This window comes from Esox lucius, chromosome 19, assembly GCF_011004845.1.
Source record: "Esox lucius isolate fEsoLuc1 chromosome 19, fEsoLuc1.pri, whole genome shotgun sequence".
Classification (NCBI taxonomy): domain Eukaryota; kingdom Metazoa; phylum Chordata; class Actinopteri; order Esociformes; family Esocidae; genus Esox; species Esox lucius.
Genome location: NC_047587.1, coordinates 35,340,605 through 35,368,525, shown reverse-complemented (window position 1 = coordinate 35,368,525; position 27,921 = coordinate 35,340,605). Strand labels below are relative to the sequence as shown.

The window sequence follows — 27,921 nt, the reverse complement described above, 5'->3', positions numbered from 1 at the left end:
GTGAAGACAGAAGGCCAGGTGGGTCAAAGACTGACAGCAGGTCAGAAGACACCGTCAAAAATAAGATTGTGTCAAATGATCTGGTGGCATGGAAATAAATAACCACAGCACAGCCAAAGTCCACCGTCACCACAGTCAGACAGAGGGAGGGATGAGTGTGTAACAGAACGGCTCGCACTTCTTGATGAAGAAACTAGCTAAGAGGGAAGGAGTGGGTCGGTGGGGTGTGTTGGTTGAGGGAAAGAGGAAGAAAAGGAGGGGTGAAATAGAACGGACCCCGCCCTGTGGAAGGGACAGAGTAAGACTGTGTGAAAGAGGGAGGGATGGAGGGGCGGATGGGTGGACGAAGAGAAGCAGGACTGTGTAGCGGACTGGGATGGCGGGGTTCAGATGGAAACTGGCGCCGCCCATGTTTGCTTAGGAAATGTGTGTGTGTGTGTGTGTGTGTGTGTGTTGGGGGAAAGGCCAGTGAACGAACAGGCAGGCCTTTTCATGCAGAACCTGGAAGGCGCAAACCAGAGACAAGCCAGCCACGGATGGACTGCTGCCAAGTCAACCAATGACAGGTCCAGGGTTGGAGGGGGAAAAAAGCACACGGGGCAAATATTAGTAATACGCTAGAACACATTATCAACTGGGTCCTATTAATAATACACTAGAACACATTATCAACTGGGTCCTATTAATAATACACTAGAACACATTATCAACTGGGTCCTATTAATAATACACTAGAACACATTATCAACTGGGTCCTATTAATAATACACTAGAACACATTATCAACTGGGTCCTATTAGTAATACACTAGAATACATTATCAACTGGGTCCTATTAGTAATACGCTAGAACACATTATCAACTGGGTCCTATTAATAATACGCTAGAACACATTATCAACTGGGTCCTATTAATAATACACTAGAACACATTATCAACTGGGTCCTATTAGTAATACGCTAGAACACATTATCAACAGGGTCCTATTAATAATACACTAGAACACATTATCAATGGGGTCCAGTTAGTAATACACTAGAATACATTATCAACTGGGTCCTATTAGTAATACACTAGAACACATTATCAACTGGGTCCTATTAGTAATACACTCAAATTAATTCATTGCCTCACAGTAGGGCTGCACAACATATCGTTTCAGCATCGACATTGCGACGTATGCATCCGCAATAGTCACATGTCAGAACGTGCGATTTAGTAAGAAAAACATATATCAGTCTACAAAATAATAAAAAAAATAATGTTAAACCAGCGTTATCTCCGTATGATATAACAATTTACTCATTTATGGGTTATTGGATACACAGTTTATTATTTTAAACAGGGAGTGGTTCACAGGCTCTGGTTGCGCGTGACAAATGATGAGCGAGGAACAGTCAAAAAAGACCGAAATTGAGAATTTGGTCGCATAAACGCCCATTCAATCCAATGATAACATTTGAACCGGGTGGCATCTTGCAGTTGGTAGGTTATGCCCAATTGCGCATTCTATTTTACCACGATCATTAAGTACATTAGTTAGTGCTAAACTCAAGAGATATAAGTTATATGAGAATGCGTTTTATTATAGGTCTTCAAAACTATTTGTAAATAACTAATTGTGTAATCTAATTGTGTAATTACATTAAATGGGCATAATAATAAGTATTTAATTTTGTCTTTGTTTTTAACCTCAGAAAATTCTGTGAAAAAGGATGGACGCATTGACCGTGCTGCAGGTGTCTGCAAGAAGCTGGTGGGTCACTTCTCTCACAGCTGGAAGGCCAGAAGTGCTCTTAAAGAGCCCAGAAGGAACTCAATCTATCTTCACATTCCCTCATATCAGAATGCCAAACAAGATGGGGTTCCAGACAGAAGATGATCAGCAGGATACTAGAGCAGCAGAAGGCTGTCTGAGGACGGGAAGACCCAGCATCTAATTCTAACCTGGCAAGATATGGATGTCCTGGAATCTGTCAGTAAGTCACTGGGCCCACTGCTGGACTTCACAGATGCACTCTCAGGAGAAGACTATGATAGTGTCTCATATGAAGCCAGTTCTTCACCTCTTCAACACTTCAATGCTGCTAATACCAGAGGGAGACACAGACCTGATCAAGACCTTGAAAACTGAGATGTTGCACTACATCAACGAGAAATATGGAGATGAAGCTACTCAGGAGCTGCTAGATGCGGCTTCTTGTTTGGACCCCCGGTTCAAGATGGACTTCATCAGTGAAGACAACAAGCCCCAAGTCAAGGCCAGAGTGGCATCAGAAATGATGGAATGCCAGGAGGAGACGTCAAGCAGCAGCACTGAAGTGGAGCCTGAAGTTGCTGATACGTCCCAGGCAAAGAAAGACTAGAGGTCCTTGGGAAGTTTCTTTAAACCTGCTTGGAGTACTGAGATAAAGCCTCCTGTAATCTCCTGGATCCCTTATAGACACCACACCTTTATTTTAGAGTAAGCAACATGCATTATTAATATTATAACATACTAGATCATTGACTTTAGCCTGAATTGACAGAAGAATACTACATGAACACAATAGAACCATGGTGAATTAAACAGGGTACTAATTAATACAATAGAACCATGGTGAATTAAACAGGGTACTAATTAATACAATAGAACCATGGTGAATTAAACAGGGTACTAATTAATACAATAGAACCATGGTGAATTAAACAGGGTACTAATTAATACAATAGATCAAACTACACCAAATAAGTCAAAAAGTAAAGTCATTTTCATAATTTTTTTTATTTTTTCCTGCTTCATGAAGATGCAGTTCCCAACAAAATCACCTCAATCATTCTAGAATAATTATTCTCAAATAGAGCTTTTCAAGTCATCTGGTGAAGACATCCTGTATTTTTTCATATCGCAATATACATATCGTAGAAAAACAATATATCGCAATGTCAGTTATTTCCAATATCGTGCAAGCCTACCTCAAAAACAAAAACAACAAATAAAAAATACTTAAATCTTTTCATATTAACTTCAGAGAGGAACACCAAACCTGATGGATGTAATATTTTCCATCATGGATGGAAACATTTGTGCTTCATATATGAAAGATTATTTACATAACTTATGCTTTCATCAGAAAATTCAGTTTGTCTGTACAAACCAAAACATTTGTGGAAATTTGCAGAATTAATGTAAGCTATTTAAAGTTATTTATTTGAAATGGTTTTATCATGGTCAGACGATTTTACTCTGGAATTGCCCTTAAATGTCATAAAACCTTTCCCGGAGAGGTCACGCGCATGCATTTCAGAGTAGGGTTCAGGGACGGGGGCCTGGGTGTAGGGTGGTGGTGGTCAGAGTAGGGTTCAGGGACGGGGCCTGGGTGTAGGGTGGTGGTGGTCAGAGTAGGGTTCAGGGACGGGGCCTGGGTGTAGGGTGGTGGTGGTCAGAGTAGGGTTCAGGGACGGGGCCTGGGTGTAGGGTGGTGGTGGTCAGAGTAGGGTTCAGGGACGGGGCCTGGGTGTAGGGTGGTGGTGGTCAGAGTAGGGTTCAGGGACGGGGCCGGGGTGTAGGGTGGTGGTGGTCAGAGTAGGGTTCAGGGACGGGGCCTGGGTGTAGGGTGGTGGTGGTGGTCAGAGTAGGGTTCAGGGACGGGGCCGGGGTGTAGGGTGGTGGTGGTGGTCAGTAGGGTTCAGGGACGGGGCCTGGGTGTAGGGTGGTGGTGGTCAGTAGGGTTCAGGGATGGGGCCTGGGTGTAGGGTGGTGGTGGTGGTCAGAGTAGGGTTCAGGGACGGGGCCGGGGTGTAGGGTGGTGGTGGTGGTCAGTAGGGTTCAGGGACGGGGCCTGGGTGTAGGGTGGTGGTGGTCAGTAGGGTTCAGGGACGGGGCCTGGGTGTAGGGTGGTGGTGATCAGAGTAGGGTTCAGGGACGGGGCCTGGGTGTAGGGTGGTGGTGGTCAGAGTAGGGTTCAGGGACGGGGCCTGGGTGTAGGGTGGTGGTGGTCCAGATTGCGCATGGCTGCTCCGCTCCGGACCATTAACGTCTAAGCCAGTCCATTTAGTCACGTATTGCCAGTGACCGTGCACACAAACCTCCGGCAGTTCCCAGACTGGACACACACCACAACCAGAGATTAACACCAGGCTCTTCTGAGGGCCACACACAGACTGAAGGATGGACATGTCTTTCATTTCTGACACACACATCCACACACCCACACATTACTGCTTGGATGTGTAGACGAGTGAAAGGCATAGGCAAAAGGCTGCGTGGCGATAGGAACAGAATCTTTGAGAAATGTTTCAGATGAAAGTGTTTCAACTTGAAGAGCTGTCTTCCAGTTCATCTCCTAACACTTAAGGCTTCTGTAGAACACATCGTTTATAGATCTTTTCAGTGGACACCACTGTTTATTTTTATTTTGGGTGCTTCTATATTCTTAACTAGTGAGGGCAATGACTGGAAGCCTATGGACTGAATGCAGAAATATATTGGGGGTGGGCAAAATAAACCTTTATAATATTAATATCAAGGAGATGAATCCGTACCTCTGTGACCCAAAAACTCTATGTTATGAGCTTTACAAAGCTGGAGGGAATGGCAGAGCTGCCATTCAGAAACCCAAGGACAATGCATAAACACGCATAAATTAGTATAAGAAGTATAAAACCTTGACCCCTGAGCAATGGAAAAAAAGTATCATGGTCTGAGCGATCTTTCCCCTATTTTCTACCTCTGAGCAGTTTTATGTTTGGAGAAAAACAAAGGATATCTTCAGCCCACAATGTCTGCTGTTAAACATGTTGAGGGATTCATAATGGCATGGGCAGCCAACTTGTGGGTGTCATTGGCCATTTATCAATCTGTGTTTTTGTCCGTACTTGTGTTCTTGTGAACTCGTTTGATGTCATCTTTCATGGCCCAGGTACTGTTCCAATCCACAGAACGCAAGTTACCAAGAACGCCCAAAATGCCCACGTGTACTTGATCCGCCTCTTTTATCGAGGATGCACAGGTTGGTGACTTGTTCAGCGAGAACGCATCTGATATCCCAGAAGCATACGGTATTGCGCAATAGCAAAGTACACATGCGTCTCAATCTATGTAGGTGCGTTCTCTGTCCTCGCGTTCTTGCAAGACCATACTCTCAAGGACGCTTGGCAAGAACATCCTTTTGAAGGACACAAGTACGTTCTTAGCGTATTTGGAATTGATAAATGGCCATTGGGTCCAATGATTCCTCGGCATGGTTGTATAACAGCCAAAAAGTGAGGCCATTTAACAGGACCAGACACATCCTGTGGGGCAAACACTGTTCCCTCATGATGTTCCAATATCCCAGGTGATAACGGTACCATACAAACTGAGAAATGAATTCAAGAGAGATTTTATGAACACCGAGATGACATCAACCTAATGTGACTTCATCAGCTGCGTTTGTAATTGTGATTTAAGTCCTTCCAAGGATTTTCATACACAAACAGGCTTCATTGCCAAAACCCAAACTGATACAATCTCCAGTGAATGTTATAACAACACTGAAGTCAACTGACCGTGGTCACGTGTCGTGTCCAAAACATCTACTTTTACTCCAAAAATCCCCCAATTTCTTGGGATGTTGTGTAATGGCCTGCTTGGAGCAGCTATTCTTATGGTTCATGTGATGGATAAATTTAACAAAGACAGACGGAAAGAGAGATCAGGCTCTCACTGGACAGTCGATTTCCCTGGGCCACAAGAGCACCAGTGTGTAGATCATTCTAACATCGAGCACAGGGCTGTCATGTCACAGGGTTTGTTTATGTGGATAATATAGCCACAAACCAAAGACACTGCTCCCTCAACTGAAGGCTCCTAGACCATTGTGATGCTGAGCACTGTTCCGAGGACAGAATTAACAGCTTCGCTGACTGGGTGTTTGAGTGTAAGGCACGCATGCTCCCCAAATATAGCCGAACATTGTGTCGTACGCAAAGGGACAAAACAGCTTGTGTTTCTGACTTCACATACAAGTAAAGACACAGTTAATTGGAGAACTGTGAATGAGGACTCATAGTCAAGAAAACAACCGCATGTTGTGAGAGAAAAGGTTCGAAACCACAAGGTCAGCTAAAATACTGTCCTACAGGATCACTGCCAAGTCAGTGAGGTGAGGTGGCAGTGAAAAATACGCTGTATTCCAAAAGAGTACTCACACTAACAGCAAAAAGAAAATACCAATTGCTGATATCAAAAATCTACAAAACAATTTTTGATATCAAGAATAGCTCTTGCAACAAGTAAAACAACTTGAATACATTTTCAAACAGCTTGCCATAGACTACACAACAAGCTGAATAATAATATATACTACTAGGCTGCTACAACTAGCCAAACAACAATACCAGCAAAGCAAACCAAAAGCTACAAGATGGCTAAAACACCATTAAATAGCAACATTACCACAACCATAGCAAAATGTTATGTCCAATGTATGAACCAAATATCAGAAGGATATTGTACCAGAGCTAATGAGGCTACGGCCTGCTAGTTGTAACTAATCATGACAACATACCAGTGTTTCCTACAGGAAGCTATGTTACATGGTTGTAAAAGGGGTAGCAAATTTGACAACTATCTTAAACGTTTTTGAATTTGCCCCTCCTCCCACAGTCAAGAGGCAAACGAAACGCTGCAATGCGCAGTCCTGTAATGCAGAAAATCCTGGCAGACTTCCTAACCAGGTGACGATACCAGAAACACGGAAACGACTGATGAATAACATAACTAGGGCCTTCCATGTAACTCCTTAACCACGCCTAGGTTAAAGCGTAAACGCAATTATCAAATAAAGGTGCCGTTTCTGAGGTAAACTGGCCGGGACAAGCTCAGAGACCCCTAACTTTAAGGGATTTTAACTGTCGTAAGGCAACATGAGGGAATCAGAAGGGAGAGTTTGTACAAAGTAGTAGTATGTTGGGATGGAATGCAAAGCAAAGACGAACACACGATCTCCTGGAGGCCGGCGTTACGACGGCACAGACCACAGACACGCCCTGGTCATTACATGCTGGCATGCCACGGGCTGCCCACTTCCAGCCTAGAGACCTGCCGACGTACTTAAGCACAGACTAAGAAAACAAACTCGGAAGAACAATTGAAACATTTACACACACATTCTCTCCCTCTTATTCACTCCATTTCCCAGACGGTGGGTTAATGACCAAGGGAGGAAGCTGCTGGACCAGGCTCCCATTCATGTCCAAACTGGGAAATAAGACAGGGAGGGGTGGGAGAGGTCAACTCAATAGGTACCCTCTACGAGCTGAAAGGGTAAGGCAGTGGAAGGATCTTAACATCACTTCCCCATAGCAACAGGGACCAACCAACGGCATAGACCAATCAGCAATGCTTCCAGGGCGTACCCACCCCACAGGGAGGATGATGTAATCTGTGAACAGATGAGAACAGCTGATAGGCTTGGAACACCCGGGGGGGCATCCCATGACCTCACCCAGCCGCTCAGGTGTAAACAAGCCTGTGATTGGCTGGCTGGCAGGCCAGGGAGATAAATGATGTCCAAATCAGCAAGCTTATTTGGTTTCTATGGTCACTGCTTGGGGTCTCATGGCCTTGTAATAATGAGATTTACGGTCATTTAATCTTCAAAAGTCACCTTCCATTTAATTCTCATCCTGGATAACCAGCTTAGCAGCAGGAGGAGAGCAAAGCATTTCTGATAGCTCTGCGAGAACGTCATCCAATTACAGATGTGCGAGATGTTTGAGAATGTGAGAGATCACTAGCGTGAGCCACACGTTTCCGCCCTCTAACATCAGCCCACCTGCCCTTTTAAAGAGCCAGGCCCTCCATTACAGCCGGTCTCAGGTTCAGCCTAAATATAGGCTAGAGGTGTGGATGAATCATCACCATCAGATCACAGATTGAGAATCTCAATTGAGTTTCTTCGATTCCGCTCTTCCCGCCTGCTTCTGAAAACTTACTGGATGAGAAGATGAAAGTGGGAGGCATCGTTGACCGTCTCAGCCAATGGGTTTCGAGAAAGTAAATAGAGGGGACACTAACCTTTAGGCAAACGGAACGGAGATGGTCCCTGAGAGATAACGAAGCAGCGAGCCACTGAAGGTGGTAAACGTGCAGACACCAAACACACAAGTTTCATTTCTGTGATTTAAACCCTCCACATTTGTTTAACTTTTTCCCCTGGTAGTTGTGCTGATGATTGAAACAAATGAGAGGGCACAGCAGCCAGGCGCACTGCAGCACTGTGCCTATTACACAGCTATGCAGTCAGGCTGGGGGTTGTGTGTGTGTGTGTGTTCACAGAGAGACTGAGGAGAAAGAGAGCCAAGAATCACGAGTGTCCCTCTCTGCCCTTGCCTAGGACAAAAAGCAATAAACAGGAAGCGAGGCACCCACGCCACTTCGTTTCAACCCTGGTATGTGCCTTCCTGTTCCCAGGCGCCCTTAGGAGGGGCACAGAACTTGTGTTACCGCCTAGAGCCCTGTTCTCCAAACAACTGGCTGGGTGTTAGCGGCGAGCCTGTCAGGAGAGCCTGTGCGTCGTTGACGACGTTATTGTTGCATTCCGTCGTCCGCTCTGAGGCACTGGTAATGTCTTCGCCCTCCTCCATTTTGTCTCGCTGCACTGGCCAGTCGAAAGACGAGGCCTAGCCTCCGACAGCCGTCCTGCACCTGAGAGACGATTACACACGATCCTCATCCGGCAATGTTAGCCAGACACATAAAGGCCGTTTTCATTGGGGGGGGGGGGGTGGTGCTGACGGTGCAGATCTAAATGCGCCATTGAGGTTAAAGCAAGGCCGTCTCTCCTCTCACCAATTAATCGCCTGAGCCAGCACCCGGGGAGGACTCTCAAACGCACACATACACAAACGGATGCGCAGCGCGCTGTGATGTAAGGCATCCCCCTTCGCAGAACAGCGGCCAGGTGAAAGCAGTGGAAGATGCTGCGTCTCCCTGCGCCGATCTGAACGGACCAGAACGGCGCTCCGCTGTTTACATTCATCTAGAACGCCAGAGGGGCAGCTTCTAGCGGGGAGATTGACAATTGAAGCGCATTGTCCTTGTCTCTTACTCCAACCCCAGTGGCGGACAGACGGAGCAGCCCCTCCACTCGGACATTCTCCTCCGATGGGTTTTGAGGAGGAGGTGAGGAATCAAGGCAACGCCATTTAGATGCTCATATGAGGTGCCTCTGTGGTTGAACCTCCGCTGGCTGTAGAGGAGAAAGGGTTGACAAGCAGAGTCATGGTTCTCCTGTATTCCACCTTCCACTACAACAACACACAACCCTTAGCAAATTCTGCTCCAAGGACCTCGACCCAGAGCCCAGGCCCTGAGCCAGCCCCAGATGTGTCTGGGCCTGGAGGCCCATTGAAGCAGCCTACGTCCGGTGGTGCACCGCCAGTCAGACACCCACCAGATGATTAACCAATAACTGCTCTACCCCCAAGCGCATACTGTTTCTGTGGGCTCAAGGCTTGCCAAGTCGGGTCCAATCAAATTCTGTTTCGAGTGACAGGTGACAGATTCCGGGCCAGAAGGCGTTACGGAGGAGCAAGGGCGGTTCTGGAAGAGAATGCGAGCCTTGTTCAGCTTCCAGTCTCAGCGTGGTAGAATGGACCAGTTCTGCCAAAGACAGCCTATGAGAGACATGGAGCGCTCTTGTTCTAATCTGTAAGGAGCCTTGAGTCTGGAATGTTCCGAGCCACAGTCCCCCTCGGTGGCATCAACACCACCAACATATTAACGTCGCAGCGACAAAAACAACCGGCTCGAAAACTGAGAATGGAACCTCTTAAGAAAACAGTGGTATGAAAAGAAAGCCCACTGAAAAACCGTATTCAGTCTCACTGTAAGTGAAATCTTTTCATACCCTTCTAACTTCTGGGATAAATATGACCGTTAGGGTTTTGACCTCCAGTTGGAGGAGACCATGTTCTGTTTAGACGAGAAACACACGGATGACGACGGCGCTAAAAGGCAAAATGATCGGACTGACGTTAAATTGTTGTTTTTGATCGGGGGTTGGCGCTCCACAAAAATCGTCTAGTAACATACAGTACATGAATGAAACAGAGGCATGTAGGGAAAGGTCTAATTCAACTGGACGGATTCCTCTGAATTAGGGTGGCCTCTCCTCCACTCGCGCTGAGCTGGTGATATGCCCAGTCACTGGTTTGTGTGTACAGGTCAAACACTGGGCATTCTATTGACCGTCCTGCAGACATACAGAACATCAGGTCAGACAAAAGAAAGCTAGAAATAGTTTTGAGCTTCTTGATAATCTGATATCACCGCTCTATACAACAGTGCCTGGGCAATACATGAGAAACATCTGTTAACCCCCCCCCCTTATCTCACTACACGGCGAAAAAACACAAAAAGACCCGGTTTAAACTTGCCCATTCATGGAACCCTGCAGGAATAGTAGCTGCTTTGGCAAAAGCTGATGGGGATAGAAAAATAATATGTTTAAATTCATTTAAGTGAGTATGTCTCTGAATACAGACTGAAGGGGTCAAACCACAGGACGCCCAGGAAGACGGTGCCAAAAGACCATTTGAAACAGTCAAGCGCCATGACGTGGGTCAGACGTTTTTGGTCACAGCCCATAATGCTGCTTCAGTTTCCAGGCGGTGGGCGAGTCGGCACAGCACTGACGCCAAGGTCGACAAGGCCCTCGTTCACGTAGGTGTGTCCAAAACCAACACCCATTAATCAGACCGACAACATCACGGCCAAAACCCGCTGATTGGCTGACCGAGGTGCTGAGATAGACAGGAAGTAGTGCCAGAAATAGAACTAAGGTCATTTTCCTTAACAACCCAATAAGACGCCAGAGCAGTAGCCAAGTCCCGCCCCCAGGACTGGTGATAATTGCTGTGCGGAGTATAGTGGTAAATAACACCTTCTGGCACAGTGCAGTGCTTCCACAAAGCTGCTGTGTGTTTTACCTATAGGTGCAAACACACATGGATAAAACACATGTTCACAGGCACACACAAACATACAAAGGGCAGGCTGTGCTGGTTGTGGAGAGAGCGAGTGCAAATCGAGTTCTGACTCAAACAGGGGGCCTGATGGTCTAATCCGATGCAGCTGTCTGTGTGTGTGTGTGTGTGTGTGTGTGTGTGTGAGAGAGAGAAAGACAACGCTTCACGACAAGCTAATGTGTATATTTGAGTATAGTAGCTGAAGCTAGCCTGCTAGATCTACAGCAACATGAGGGAGAAAGAGATGACCAGTGACCCAAAAGCAGACCAACTCAGAGACATGTGTTAGCACGGCACTAAGTCAACAACTCTCTGAGCCCTCAGCAGGCTGTGGAAGTGGTGGAAGGTTTCTTCTTGACGCTGGCAAGAAGCCAGTTGTGTGTTCTCCACTTAATGGTTCGGTTTATGGATTACCTAAGCAGGGCTGATCCTAGATCTGTGTCCGACACAAGTGGTTAAAAAAATGATTCCACTAAAATTGTTTTGGTAATGGTTTCATTAGTCCAATATTGATATATACCCAAAAATAAATTGTACCTAAGCAAACAAGTTTTCAAGCTATACAACTTTACAAATACAGAAATATAGCAGGTATGATGAATTATTGCAACATCACACAATTTTAAAATGTTAACACATGAAATAACCCTGGCAATTGATGAAACATAGCTCAGATATTCGGCCCAAGTAACCAAACAATATCAAAATGGCCCAGAAAACCATGCTAATTAAGCCAGCCAGCAAAGCTATGCTTACTAAGCTAACAAACATGTCCAGGTAATCATGTTTGTCTAAGCTAGCTAACATGGCCAGGTAGCCTTATTTTGCTAAGCTTGAAAAAAATCTCCAGGTAGCCACGTTTTTGCCAAACTAGCCAACATCTCCAGTTAACCATGTTTTGCAAAGCTAGCAAACATGCCCAGGTAACTAGGTTTTGCAAAACTAGTAACATGCCCAAGCAACCATGCAATGCTACCCGGACATGTTATGTAAAAAAACTATTCACGATCAACACAAGGTCCACTTTATCCATATGATATGGTCAAAGTCTAGCTAGCAAACTGCTCTGTGGCAAAACATGGAGCACTTCCAGGCCTCGAGGAGGAACACAACATTTAACCAAACAAACACACTATCCGACCAACTGGCCAGTGGCGTCGAGAAGAGTTTGGTCAGGCTACACGTCTTCCCTACTCTAACCATCTTTAACCCCGAGCACATTCAACTCAGTTTCTGGACCCATGCCATTCACATTCTAACCAGGCTTGACTCCGAACTGAAGGAGGCTAAATCAACGGTCGGCTCTGGCGCCGTGCCCTACCTCCGCAAAACAACCTCGACACACTTCCTCTGGCTCGGTCTGACCGCAGCAGAATCTGTGCTGCCACAGCAGAGCTGTCCTTAAACGTCTCCTCCGAACCACATGACACCGCAGTGAGAGACACAGGGGAGAGGAGGGGAGAGGAGGGGGGAGCCGGGGAGGTTAGCAGCGCTCTACCTATAGAAGAAGCAGTCACAGCAGACGAGTACCCCCATCCAGCTGGCAGCGGTGACGGGTCTGCGAGGGTCCCAGACAGTTCTCGCTCCTCGTTCCACTCTTGCCTCTCCTTCTACAGGTGAAGGGAGGGGGGCGGGGGCGTCCGTTCAGCCGCACAGCTCCAGCATAGCGACCCCCGTTTCGCTTCCACGTACGCGCCGCGGTGACTGGCTGTTGGCGTACTGCGTCAGCCCTCTCTGTACGCAAACACACACTCTCGGCGGTCCAATGCACAGCCACACACCGGGAATGTCCGCCAGCGATACGGACCACCTCTCACAACAACTCGGAGAAGTGCGCTCCTCGCTCTCCTTCTCACTGGACCGTTTGCCTGCCTCTTTCCTTCTCCCTCCCTCTCTCTCTCTCCCTCTCTCTCTCTCTTTCACTCTCTCACGCTGGCGGGTCAGCTCTCACTTGAAAGGCGGGAAGATTAGGTTGGCAAACAGGCTGGCATAAACAAACTGCTGACGGCGGAGTAGGACAGGGCAGACTGCGAGGGGGGGGGGGGGTATAGAGGGGGAGAGAGAGAGATGGCCATCGAGGAGAGAGACATACAACAAGGCTCTGAGCTCTGGCAGCAATCTCTACCATCTGTACACCCACAAACTGGTCAATGAGCAACACCTCTGTTAGCGGCGCAGTAGCCTGCACTGGGAAGCATAAACCCGCCAACTAAACATGACTGTCAGTCCAACACAGGCTACGCTAACAGCAAACTTGAAACGGAAACGACAGCACTTTGTTCAACTGCATTACACTATGTTTGCATTCTAATAAAATGGTAGATGTTAATGTGTTTTCATGCCTTCATATCATTGTTTTGTTTGGATAAATAAGAGACATTGCACGTAACCGTATCTAAGACGCAACCAACAATGTCATCCTCATCTACAGCTTATGTTACCCAGAGCATGACAAGCTGAATTTTTATGAGGGCACAGCATAAACCAGGGGTTGACCAGAGGCTGCACCCAGGCCTCTGTGTATTTTTTCTGGCTTGCGCCTTCAAAATGCTTTAAATAGAGTGCTAAATAGGTGATTTTGTATGTGTGAGTTCAAATCAATATGTTGTTATCTTACTGTCAATTAATTTATAATGGACTGATATGTTTTATTCTAAATCAATTTGTAGTTCAGGTTGTTAACTGCAGTGTTATTTAAAGCCCATTCTGGCCAGATGAATACCAGCTCAGTACGAACATAGTTGCTGAGATCTGGCATAAACAACAGTCACGTCCTAGCGTTTAGTTGACCACCAAAATTGCAATTAAAACTGCAAAAGCGTTAAATCCGGAAGAGCTGGCGTCAACAAATTTTGTACCAGTCTTTAATTGAAACCTAATACCAATATTTAATTGGACCGCTAAGCAAGAGACCGGTGAATTATAAAATCCATTACACTGCTAAACAATTCTTTACCCACAAAACATGTGCATTTGAAACACTGTCACTGTATTAAATATACCTGGCTGTTTAACATATGCAAAGTAGTTCATATGCTGCCCGTCTTAGAGGGGACACAGACAAACCTGTCAAACGTCCACGTGGATGAGACCAGGGGACCAGGGGGAGTGGCTACAGCCCTACCCACCCCCAGGAAGGCCAATCACATAAGAGCTTTGTGATGGTCACAGAGGACATACAAGGTGAAGGACACCGGGGATCCCACGCTCGTTTCATTATCTCTGGGACTCGTCATAGTTCTCCCCCCTCCCTGAAGCCCTCCTTCCCCACTCCTCCATTCCTCCCTCTCTTCATCTATACTGCGGTGCCTCAGGCCCTTGGAGATGGCCAGTGGAGGAGAGGAGGAGCTGACGTCATTCGGCTGGAAAAGTGCTTTGTTGTGCTACTGCGGCTCCTCTTCCCTTCTTTAATCTAATAAAGAACAGAACACTGAGACACGGAGGAGAGAGCGAGGGAGGGAGGGAGGCAGGGGAGAGCGAGGGAGGCAGGGGAGAGCGAGGGAGGCAGGGGAGAGCGAGGGAGGCAGGGGAGAGCGAGGGAGGCAGGGGAGAGCGAGGGAGGCAGGGGAGAGCGAGGGAGGCAGGGGAGAGCGAGGGAGGCAGGGGAGAGCGAGGGAGGCAGGGGAGAGCGAGGGAGGCAGGGGAGAGCGAGGGAGGCAGAGCGGAAGCCTGTTGTTCTTGTGTACGTGTCAGGAAGAGTGCACAGCCCCCCTCAGCGTCTGGCTTTCTGAAGTAACAGATCAACCCAACGCCACGCCAACTTCCAATGCAATACGGCCGTCTGAAGGTCAATCCCTTCGCTCTCCACTGTGCACAGACGCACGCTACCTGATAGCACAGGGATACACCATATACAAACACACCTTTCAGCTCACACACACGCAGGAGGGCAGGAAAAGTGAGGTCAGGGCGGAGGGCAGTGATTACACAGTTCTTTGTGGCGCAGCCCTAGTTAGCTCCCGTGGTGTTTCAGCTACACACAAGCACCAAGGTGTGTGGAGTGGAAGGGCCTGTGGCTGATTACTAGTCCAGAGGGAAACTGGTGCCACAGGCACAGGGAAGGAAGAGAAACCACCATTGCCATAACACTTTAGACAAAATAATAACGGAGGGGGGTGCGTTTTCAAATGTATAATGTGCCTGGCTTGCTTGTGAAACAATGCGTGTGTTGGAAACATCGTTAGAGTGTTGAAATTGCAGGAAGCCCGCTTGGCTTGGAGATGGAGAAAGACAAAGCCAGTCCATTCATTACACTAGTGACTTGGAGATAATGAAGGAGGGGAATAAACCACTGCCAGGGGAGGGAAGACAAATAAATAATATAGACAATTTGAATTGGGGCACAGATTTGGGTTTTAATGTGCTTGACTTGAATACAACTACTAGGAAGTGGGCAATCATTTCAGTTGAAAGCGGGTGATAAAGTTGTTGAAAAACCCGTTTCGGTTACTTCCTAATGTATACAGAAGAAAGGAAACAAAGAGAAAAGCTTGATATTCAAGTTTCTACTAGGCTGGAGCTGCCGCCACCCCAATACACGTGGGCATCACAATGGCAAATGTAGGGGGCCATGAAAATGAACGAAAGAACTGACATCAAACGACTACCAATCACGTCAAGAGTAAAGACTTTCACGAACACTGAAATGCGTTTATTTCCCGGAGCATGGCAGCTACTCGTTATTAGGAGGTCATTTTTGTTCTTCTAAAAACATCAGTTTCAGTCAAACAGGTTGTCAGTGGGTAAAGTAGGCTACTTTAATCAGCTACATTCATATATCGTTAGTACCAAAAACACGTTTGGCTTCGACAATAGAAATGATGGCAGACTTGCAATCTCTTTTCAAACAATGGCTCATACGTACCACATGTATCTTACAAATAAACCGTGAAAAACTGCGCCTTTTACAGATGCCAACATAAAACGTAACCGGAATATGCTATTGAATGATGTACATTACCTATTCAATGTATAGGAGCCGTTCCTTTTAAACCTCATGCCGAACGAAAGAAATCGGAGAAAGAAATCCAGAATTGATTACGATCAGTTTTCTATGCACCTCGAAAACGTCCGTGTATTTTACGGTTGCAAAGAAGTAACAATAGAAAACCGAGTTGTCTCGCAGACCTTGTTTTGTTCCTTTCTCAATATCGCCCTCCCAAACCCGGCTCTCCAGCTTCCGCGGGGCAGGGTTTACAAGTCAGGGGCAAGGCGATAGGTAGACCCTCCGAAATGTCAAAACAGATGCTTCCATGCAACAAAAGAACGAAACCTCTTCATTAGATCGCTACCAGCAAAGAGCCTCAGTCCATGATGCTGATGTCAGAAAATAATCCAAGCAGTGTTAAAACTTGTTTCTTTAAATAAGATGCTGCCACTTTGTCCTTAATAGCCCGCTGACGTAAATCACAGACACATCACTGACTTTAAAACCAATAACTTTAGATATTCGATAGCAGTACTCTGCAAATGCAATGGGCTATCGGCGATAGCTCACATGGTCCCCAAACAACGACTTTATTCCTTCCTTTATCAATGAATACAAATAATGACATCATTCGAATTCCATTCCTTAAAATTACTAGTTTTTCAATTGATAGAGGCGCAAAGCAGATTCATTAGAGTGCGTTATCTCAGTCTATGCTCTTTCTATCTGTTGCAATGTGGAGGGGGAAGCTAACACTCGACACTGCCTGGACTGTGAGACAGACGAGCTAAGAATAGGCTGAGGATCCATTAAAGCCTGCTAAACCCATAGTTGCTCCTCGTGCATGTGTGCGGGTTCCATATTCAGGAACGTAATGATACGTCCATCATTACGCGTACATGATGGCCTTACACTATTTTAAGCCCATGGCATAGAGGGAGCTATGCAGTAAGACTGAAATGTAGACAGTGAAACTGGGCACCTTTATGGATACACAGGTAATATGGCCAATGCTCCACCTTGTTCTCTGGCAAACCAACACATTGCAGCTTAAATCCTTTCAGGGCAAAGATAGGTTGAGTCAGGGCCTAGGGTTTTAGGATGAGCATGTGATTTGATGAGGTGACACTGGATGAAATATAGTTGATATTATCCCAGTGATATAACTAAAGGTGACATTGGATGACATATAACTGGAGGCAACAAAGGGAAGTCGACTCTCCAAACACACACCAACAAACCAATCAATTCCACCAATCTGCCCTGTTTATAAGGGGTGTGTGTATATTTAACAACATCATATTTTACTTTGGGGAGATTGGCTGGTTGCCCCTGTTTGAAAATCTCTATCATGTGGGTGTTTCTGTGAAAGATGGGAGGTAGCCCAGTGGTTGAAAGCACTGGACCAGTAACTGAAGAATTGCTGGATCTAAACCCAGATAATGGATCTAAACGCCAAATCAAAATTCAGCCAGTAAGGCAGTTAAGTGCTTGTTCTGGTAAATAATGTCTGATCCACTGGCAGGGACCATTCCTCCAATATGCTTCCATGCAGGTGTATTGCATGATACAAGCGATCAACATCATATCATTTTATAGAAATGCTGAGCTGGCTCAGTTTACCCCCCCCCCGGCAAGAGGAAAGGATCCAAGTGGCTTTGAAAGAGGGTTCCTAATTGGGTCTTTTCCGGAATGACAGTGCCCCCACTGCCACCATGTCATATACATAATAATGCATGAAACAGAATGAATATAAGCACCCAGGAAATTCTGATTATTACTTTAATGCAAAGAGTATGAAAGGTTTCATCAGGCCATGTCACGCCCTGGTACAGACAATACTGTGGGCTGGCCGAGACAGACCTTACTGATTACTAAAGGAAGGAAAAGGGAGCAGAATGGAAAGAAGGATGCCAAGGGACGGAAGGAGGACGGGATGAAGATGGGGATGTCTGCTGAATTGAAAGAGGGAGGTGGACAAAGAGTTTGAGAACGATGATGTCACCACTTTGGCTCGTTGGCTGCTTACCGCATCCTGGCCCTGGCATTGTATGTATGTGTGTGTGTGTGTGTGTGTGTGTGTTCCCTCTCCTGCAGACCTCAGCAGGCTGCAGTGGCTTCAGGCTTGTTTATTACCTTAAGAGCAGGCCGGTACAGACACCGCTGATCAGTCAATCACTCTGCTAAAGCCACACACTGCACAGTAACACTGGGACCCCTGAGGGGGGAGAGGAGAGGGACTGCAGAGTAACACTGGGACCCCTGAGGGGGGAGAGGAGAGGGACTGCAGAGTAACACTGGGACCCCTGGAGGGGGGATAGGAGAGGGACTGCAGAGTAACACTGGGACCCCTGGAGGGGGGATAGGAGAGGGACTGCAGAGTAACACTGGGACCCCTGGAGGGGGGATAGGAGAGGGACTGCAGAGTAACACTGGGACCCCTGGAGGGGGGATAGGAGAGGGACTGCAGAGTAACACTGGGACCCCTGGAGGGGGGAGAGGAGAGGGACTGCAGAGTAACACTGGGACCCCTGAGGGGGGAGAGGAGAGGGACTGCAGAGTAACACTGGGACCCCTGGAGGGGGGAGAGGAGAGGGACTGCAGAGTAACACTGGGACCCCTGAGGGGGGAGAGGAGAGGGACTGCAGAGTAACACTGGGACCCCTGGAGGGGGGAGAGGAGAGGGACTGCAGAGTAACACTGGGACCCCTGAGGGGGGAGAGGAGAGGGACTGCAGAGTAACACTGGGACCCCTGAGGGGGGAGAGGAGAGGGACTGCAGCAGTCCTCTGAGACGCCAATCAGTCCCTTTGTTCTATCCAGCATTCTCCTCCATGCTGTTCTCATTCTCGCTGCTCTTCCCTCCCATCTTGCCGCTCTTCCCTCCCGTCTCACCCTGACATTTTCCATCCATCTCTCCTCAGCATACATCATTCATCCTTTTGATCCACTTTCTCCTCCTTACTGGATAGTTTCATAAGAGCAGCACAGTGTGTTTGTTGTGTTCCATACTAATGACCTAGGTGGTCAGTAGATGCGCCCTTCTTCTATTCACCTGACCATGGTTTCATCATTGTGCTGGACCGGTTTCATCATTGTGCTGGACCAGTTTAGTAGAGTGGTGGTTTCATCATTGTGCTGGACCAGTTTAGTAGAGTGGTGGTTTCATCATTGTGCTGGACCAGTTTAGTAGAGTGGTGGTTTCATCATTGTGCTGGACCAGTTTAGTAGAGTGGTGGTTTCATCATTGTGCTGGACCAGTTTAGTAGAGTGGTGGTTTCATCATTGTGCTGGACCGGTTTAGTAGAGTGGTGGTTTCATCATTGTGCTGGACCAGTTTAGTAGAGTGGTGGTTTCATCATTGTGCTGGACCAGTTTAGTAGAGTGGTGGTTTCATCATTGTGCTGGACCGGTTTAGCAGAGTGGTGGTTTCATCATTGTGCTGGACCAGTTTAGTAGAGTGGTGGTTTCATCATTGTGCTGGACCAGTTTAGCAGAGTGGTGGTTTCATCATTGTGCTGGACCAGTTTAGTAGAGTGGTGGTTTCATCATTGTGCTGGACCAGTTTAGTAGAGTGGTGGTTTCATCATTGTGCTGGACCGGTTTAGCAGAGTGGTGGTTTCATCATTGTGCTGGACCAGTTTAGTAGAGTGGTGGTTTCATCATTGTGCTGGACCAGTTTAGTAGAGTGGTGGTTTCATCATTGTGCTGGACCAGTTTAGCAGAGTGGTGGTTTCATCATTGTGCTGGACCGGTTTAGTAGAGTGGTGGTTTCATCATTGTGCTGGACCAGTTTAGTAGAGTGGTGGTTTCATCATTGTGCTGGACCAGTTTAGTAGAGTGGTGGTTTCATCATTGTGCTGGACCGGTTTACTAGAGTGGTGATTGCAGTACCATGATTGTGCTTCCATTCTTAATATAACCCAATATAAAATGTATGTACGTGGGACTAAGTCTTTTCGATTAAAGTAGGGATGCACTGATACCACTTTTTCATTATTGATACTGATTCTGAGTAGTAAACTTTTTCTTTGAGTATCTGCCAACACTGAGAACCGACACTGTTACTGCCATTTTTATTTTGTTGATATTATTGCCATAATTCTTGGTCATGACTGAATTTTATGTCATACATTTCTTTACTAACAACTTTTTCAAAATTCAAGAACAATTTTAATAACATCAATTTTTTTAAACTATTTTTAAATAGCCTTTATTAAGTCTCGAAAGCAGAGGCATTTGTGGAAATTCTATAGCAACGTAGAATAGGAGGATAGGTTCTGGACAAACGGTCACTGTGAGGTTTGAAAGACGAGCTTCCAGAAAACATTGTGACCCTCAGCAGGGCATTAGAACAGCACTTAGGCCCAGACCTTCCTGGAAATCACAACTCACAGTTTTGGTTGACTGATGATAGTGATGAACAAAAACGAGACAGAAAAAACACAGACACTTCTGTAGAGGCCAGGGTTAGGGGCAGCAGGTGAAAGTACTTGCATGTATCAGGGTTGCGGTCAAATTCCCTTTCAATTCAGAAAGGAAACCAAATTAAAATATTTTCCGTATACTTAACAGAATTGGAATTTCAGTGTACTTCCTGAATTGCCCCTGCTATGTACCATACTGGTATTGGACACTCTATAACTCAATCCATGTTGGTTGAAGCACTGGCTAATCACCTGAGGGGGGAGCATGTCAGAATTTGGGACAGGGCTAGACGCTCTAATATGTATTTTCCTGTCCACTTCCAACCAGGGATCAGATTAAATCCAGTTCCTGTCCTAGTAGTGCCCTACTCTTCACATGAGCTCCTATAGGCCCTGGTCAAATGTCATGCACAGAACAGGGTACCATTCTAAAAGCAGACATTTACAAAGAGTTTCTGCACTGTCTGGAAAACCAATCAATGGTAATATTTTCAGAGGGGAGCCAGCCCAAATACAGTACTAGTCAAACGTTTAGACACACCCATTCAAGTGAACGGGTATTATCCAAACATTTGACTGGTGCAGAATAAATGGATCGTTACAATGCAATGGGAGGTTTCTGATTTTTTAGATTGTCGCACTAGGGCACCACCGCAATTCAAAAACAGTTTTCAACATCTATATATATTATGAGAACATTCCTCCTAGAAATAGTTTATCTGAGCGAGCTCTACATTGCCCCTAGGCTCCAATACAAAAAAACACAGCTTCACCAGGAGCTACTGCAGGACATGACATACGTTTTGGCGCCACTCAGTGGCGCCAAAACGGGGACTTGCGGGGACCTGAGGGAGAATGTTCAATGGCATCGCCGTTAATCCTCAAATCCTTCACGGGAAAATCCATTGGACCCTCCCCTCTGAAGATCTCCACGCAAAAGAGATTCTCTCGTTGACTCGTGCGGAGGCGGTAGAGCAGGTTGTAACCACAGGGGGGTGCTGTGATGAGTTGTTGGTTATAAGTGCTGGAGTTGATGTGATCAAGGAAACAGCAGAGAAAGGAACACGAGCCGAGGAGAGAATTGATGTCGGCACAGAGAGACATTCTCTGTGTTAAGTGGCCGTTTCGCTGTCTAACACCCCGACTAGTACAGCCGTGAGGCGCAGAGTGAGGTTGGACGCCAGACGAGTGAAGAAGACGAGGAAATTAGAAACAGGGCAGCGAGGCTGGTGAGTGACGTGCCGCTGAATGTTACCACCGGTTACCCGCCCAGAGTCGAAGTGGCGTGACTTCCGTCGAGAGCCCCGCGAGGAAAGATTATGCAACGGCAAGATCTGATTTCACGCTTGGCGGCCCCTCTATGTCGTCCTGGCTTCTCCCTCTCCTTCCACTTATCAAGACTTTCTGCTTTTTGTCCATCTCAGACAGACTCCATTATGTTTCTTTAAACTGCTCTCCCATGCTCAGAGGACTAAGATGATTATTGTCATAAGACAATATCATTTCAGACCTGATTGGTATTTCTTTTTGATCTTTTCATGTTTTGCCTATAAGTTGTGAAACCAAGCAGGGAGCTACTGCCCTCTAGTGTCAGGACTATGAACAGAGACATCCACACCGTGTTCAGGACCATGGAGGTATGAACAGAAATGTAATGACTGAAGGTCTGGCTGAGCTATCAAACTCTAAACAAAGAAAACAGAGTTGCACTATTTTTGGAAATCTGTGGCAATTAAAGCACCCTTTCCAAAAACATGGAACACACACACAGCGGTATTTTTTGGGAGTTCACAAACTCCTGGGATGTGTTGCGACGTGTCCAGATGCCTGGGTGTGTGCGTGTGTCTAGGTGTGAATTCATCTCATTAAACACCATTTAGGCATTCAACAGTAAATGTCCAAACAATGAAAGAGGCAGACCAATTATAGATTGTGTTAAACCTTCAAGAAAGTTGGCTTAATAGAGTGAGTGAGGAGGGTTTTGTTAGAGGGACAGAGGACTGGTTTGATAGACAGTGTCAGGACAGGAGTTTGATAGAGCGACAGAGGAAGGGTTTGATAGACAGTGTCAGGACAGGAGTTTGATAGAGCGACAGAGGGAGAGTTTGATAGAGGGACAGGGGGAGGGTTTGATAGACAGGGTCAGGACAGGAATTTGATAGAGCGACAGAGGGAGGATTTGATAGACAGTGTCAGGACAGGAGTTTGATAGAGCGACAGAGGGAGGGTTTGATAGACAGTGTCAGGACAGGACTTTGATAGAGCGACAGAAGACGGGTTTGATAGACAGTGTCAGGACAGGACTTTGATAGAGCGACAGAAGACGGGTTTGATAGACAGTGTCAGGACAGGACTTTGATAGAGCGACAGAAGACGGGTTTGATAGACAGTGTCAGGACAGGAGTTTGATAGAGCGACAGAGGGAGGATTTGATAGACAGTGTCAGGACAGGAGTTTGATAGAGCGACAGAGGGAGGGTTTGATAGACAGTGTCAGGACAGGAGTTTGATAGAGCGACAGAGGGAGGGTTTGATAGACAGTGTCAGGACAGGAGTTTGATAGAGCGACAGAGGGAGGGTTTGATAGACAGTGTCAGGACAGGAGTTTGATAGAGTGACAGAGGACGGGTTTGATAGACAGTGTCAGGACAGAAGTTTGATAGAGGGACAGAGGACAGGTTTGATAGACAGGGTCAGGACAGGAGTTTGATAGAGCGACAGAGGGAGGGTTTGATAGACAGGGTCAGGACAGGAGTTTGATAGAGCGACAGAGGGAGGGTTTGATAGACAGGGTCAGGACAGGAGTTTGATAGAGGGACAGAGGGAGGGTTTGATAGACAGTGTCAGGACAGGAGTTTGATAGAGGGACAGAGGACAGGTTTGATAGACAGTGTCAGGACAGGACTTTGATAGAGCGACAGAGGGAGGGTTTGATAGACAGTGTCAGGACAGGAGTTTGATAGAGGGACAGAGGACAGGTTTGATAGACAGTGTCAGGACAGGAGTTTGATAGAGGGACAGAGGGAGGGTTTGATAGACCGAGTGACTGAGAGACCGGTGGTTAGACTAAGGCCTGCTGCTGACTGCTGATACCATGACAACACACACACCGAATTAAGCTTCCTGTGTTTGTGTGGCTTAGTTTCCTTTCCCCTAGTGACTGATTACCCCGGCTTTAGACTCTGTGTGCGTGTGTGTGTGCGTGCGTGTGTGTGTGTGGTTGGGTGTGCGGGTGTGTGTGCAGAACAAACAACAATGAGGAGGAAGAAGAGGACAATATACTAGAGGGTGGGGAGGCAGTTACACAGCATCCTATTCTCCCCGTTCCCTATCGCCTAATCCTAACCTTCAACCTGAATTAGAATGACAAACGTTCACCTCAACACTCTTCCTCTTATGCATAAATGGAACCTAACCATAATGCTTTCCCTAAGCCATAATGGCTAAACCTAAAACCAACCCCAACAAAATTCTAGCACGCACAAAGCACAAGAATGGTCATTTCAAATAATTCCACTACAGTAATATTTTTGTTTATTTCCCAAATACAGATTTAAGTGTTTATTTAATGTTCAACTTACCCGTACATTTGTAACTTGAGCAGAGCGATGTTCCGCGCTGCTCGAGATCCATACCATCAAGCAGCCACAATATTTATCAACGCAGAACTTCGCTGCCTTGCATGGACTAGCCTAGAACAACTCGCTAGGATCACGCTGCATCTCCCACCGCATGCAGAGACACTTTCTGCATCCTGCTTCTTTACTTGCATTATTTTGGCAGTGTTATTCCATCATGCCTCGCATTAGTGAACACACACGACGACATGAATCCTCACTGACCACAACATTGGCCGCGCTATAATTGGTCAACATAAAAAAGCTACGCTTTCCCTGTTATATGCTATGTACAGCCACAGATCGTAATGAGCACACGCAAACGTTTGATTTATTACACGCCTCATTGGACACGATTTGTCATAGAACATCATTTTCATCCTTTTGAATTCAGAAAAGCAACTGTCAGTGTTAAAATAGACCAATATACACAAACGAACACACACAAGCATTTGAATAGCAACCTCCATTAGGATATTGGACTGTTAATGTTACGGCACACACACACACACACACACACACACACACACACACACACACACACACACACACACACACACACACACACACACACACACACACACACACACACACACACACACACACACACACACACACACACACACACACACACACACACACACACACACACACACACACACACACACGAGAGCAAAATACCAGCGACACCGCAGTACAATTATACATTAGAGGTGAACGAGAGAAACTGCCCAGGCAAGTCAAGTCCTCACTTTTCAGGTTGATCAGATTAACGCTACACGGTCCTGTGAGTTACCGCGCTGTCAGGAAACAAACCTGTCACGAACACTAACCTCCACTACTGCCCACAGAACCAGACAGGAAGCAGGAAATCAGAGACATAGAGAAGAGAAAAAAGGCGGTTAAAGCAGCTGGTGATCCATTAACAGATAAACTACAGGGGGTGGACAGAATAACGGTAACACCGTGTGGGAAAAGACCGTTACCTCAAAGGAAATAAACCACAATTAGAAACGCAGCTGCAGAGGTCACATTTGGTTGATTGCCAATTAGCAGGACATACTATATGTCAGCTATTAAAGACGTCTGACAATTACCACTTTCAGTATTCAAAGCAACATGAGACAACTAACAGAGTTCCAAACAGGCCAAAAAAGTCTATGCTTGCTGAAACATCTCGTTCATCTCAATGAAACTGTGACAGTGCGAATAGGCCCAGTGACAGTCGCTAGACCTATTCTTAGTTAACGCTCCATCGCAGTAAGGAACTAAAGGAGAGCAAGCCAAGCCCCTGGCCACTGATCCTCAAGAGGAAACGGATATGGCTGTGTCAGTGCTTTCACCCAGAAAACACACACGTTCACCTCTACAGACACACACCCACACGTTCACCTCTACAGACACACACCCACGTTCACCTCTACAGACACACACCCACGTTCACCTCTACAGACACACACCCACACGTTCACCTCTACAGACACACACCCACACGTTCACCTCTACAGACACACACCCACGTTCACATCTACAGACACACACCCACACGTTCACACGTTCACACCCACGTTCACATCACCCGTTCACATCTATACACACACACACACACACGTTCACATCTACACACCCACACACACACGTTCACATCTACACACCCACACACACACACACGTTTACATCTACACACCCACACACACACACACGTTTACATCTACACACCCACACCCACACACACGTTCACATCTACACACCCACACACGCGTTCACATCTACACACCCACACACACGTTCACATCTACACACCCACACACACGTTCACATCTACACACCCACACACACGTTCACATCTACACACCCACACACACAGTAATGTGAATTGATTTCATCAATTACTTTCCAGTACTTGAGTCTACAATTACCTTTGACCTGCTTAAGTGCCAGTGCCAGAGTGGAGGACACTGATAATGTATCTGTGACACTGCTTATGTAGCAGCTGATGATGTCACTTCCTACAAGGCTCTTAGAGGGCTGTTCACAGAACCTTTGGAGCTAGATGATCCATATCCCTTCTCAGCCTCCAGAATAGCCTGAATTATTCGCGGAATCGATTCGACAAGGTGCTGAAAACATCCCTCTGGAATTTTGGTCTATGTGGACTAGATAATATCAAATAATTCCTGTCGTTTTTATAGCCAGAAAGTCATGCAGCGAAGCGCCCGTACCAACTCATTCCAAAGGTGTGTCTTATCTACGCTGAAGGCGTTCTCTGAGGCTGCTGTACATTTTCTCTAGATTAGTTCTGAAAGGGTCTATCTGTTGTAACTTGTAACCAATTGGACTGAAAGATCTATATCAGATGTGCGTCAGTGGAGGCTCTAGTATGGTTGACTTGGAAATTCCCATCACACACACACAGCACCACACAGCACCACACAGCACCACACAGCACCACACGCGCACCACACGCGCACCACACGCGCACCACACGCGCACCACACGCGCACCACACGCGCACACCACACCCACACCACACCGCACACCACACCACACACCACACCACACACCACACCACACACCGCACACCACACCACACACCACACCACACACCACACCACACACCACACCACACACCACACCACACACCGCACACCACACCGCACACCACACCGCACACCACACCACACACCACACACCACACCACACGCACACGCACACCACACACCACACACACACCACACACCACACACCACACACCGCACACACCACACACCACACGCGCAACACACACCACACACCACACACACACCACACGCGCAACACACACCACACGCGCAACACGCGCAACACGCGCAACACGCGCAACACGCGCAACACGCGCAACACGCGCAACACGCGCAACACGCGCAACACGCACACCGCACACCGCACACCACACGCGCACCACACGCGCACCACACGCGCACCACACGCGCACCACACGCGCACCACACGCGCACCACACGCGCACCACACTCGCACCACACTCGCACCACACTCGCACCACACTCGCACCACACTCGCACCACACTCACACCACACTCACACCACACTCACACCACACTCACACCACTCAACACACTCCACACACCACACACCACACACCACACACCACAAGCACACCACACAACACACACACCACACAACACGCGCAACGCACACCGCACGCGCAACACGCGCAACACGCGCAACACGCGCAACACGCGCAACGCACACCGCACACGCGCACCACACGCGCACCACACGCGCACCACACGCGCACCACACGCGCACCACACTCGCACCACACTCGCACCACACTCGCACCACACTCGCACCACACTCACACCACTCAACACACTCCACACACCACACACCACAAGCACACCACACCACACACCACACCACACACCGCACACCACACCACACACCACACACCACACCACACACCACACGCACACCACACGCACACCACACACCACACACACACCACACACCACACACCACACACCGCACACACCACACACCGCACACGCAACACACACCGCACGCGCAACACACACCGCACGCGCAACACACACCACACGCGCAACACACACCACACGCGCAACACACACCACACGCGCAACACACACCACACGCGCAACACGCGCAACACGCGCAACACGCGCAACACGCGCAACACGCGCAACACGCGCAACACGCGCAACACGCGCAACACGCGCAACACGCGCACCGCGCAACACGCGCACCACACGCGCACCACACGCGCACCACACGCGCACCACACGCGCACCACACGCGCACCACACGCGCACCACACGCGCACCACACGCGCACCACACGCGCACCACACGCGCACCACACGCGCACCACACTCGCACCACACTCGCACCACACTCGCACCACACTCGCACCACACTCGCACCACACTCGCACCAC

The 27,921-nt window shown here is 47.5% G+C and overlaps 1 protein-coding gene across 3 annotated transcripts in view; it reads right to left on the bottom strand.

The window, feature by feature from the left end:
* Positions 1-27,921, bottom strand: part of mob2a (MOB kinase activator 2a) — a 70,888-nt gene that overhangs the window by 27,705 nt on the left and 15,262 nt on the right. The window contains exon 1 of one of the 3 annotated variants that reach the window (XM_029114920.2): positions 15,956-16,106. The exons of 1 other annotated variant lie outside the window; for it this stretch is intronic. In XM_029114920.2, coding sequence (XP_028970753.1) covers positions 15,956-15,993 — 38 coding nt within the window. In that variant the 5' untranslated portion in view covers positions 15,994-16,106. Of the gene's footprint in view, positions 1-12,493; positions 12,909-15,955; positions 16,107-27,921 lie in introns of those variants that run through there. One more of the 3 variants, XM_029114919.2, reaches the window with a different exon arrangement.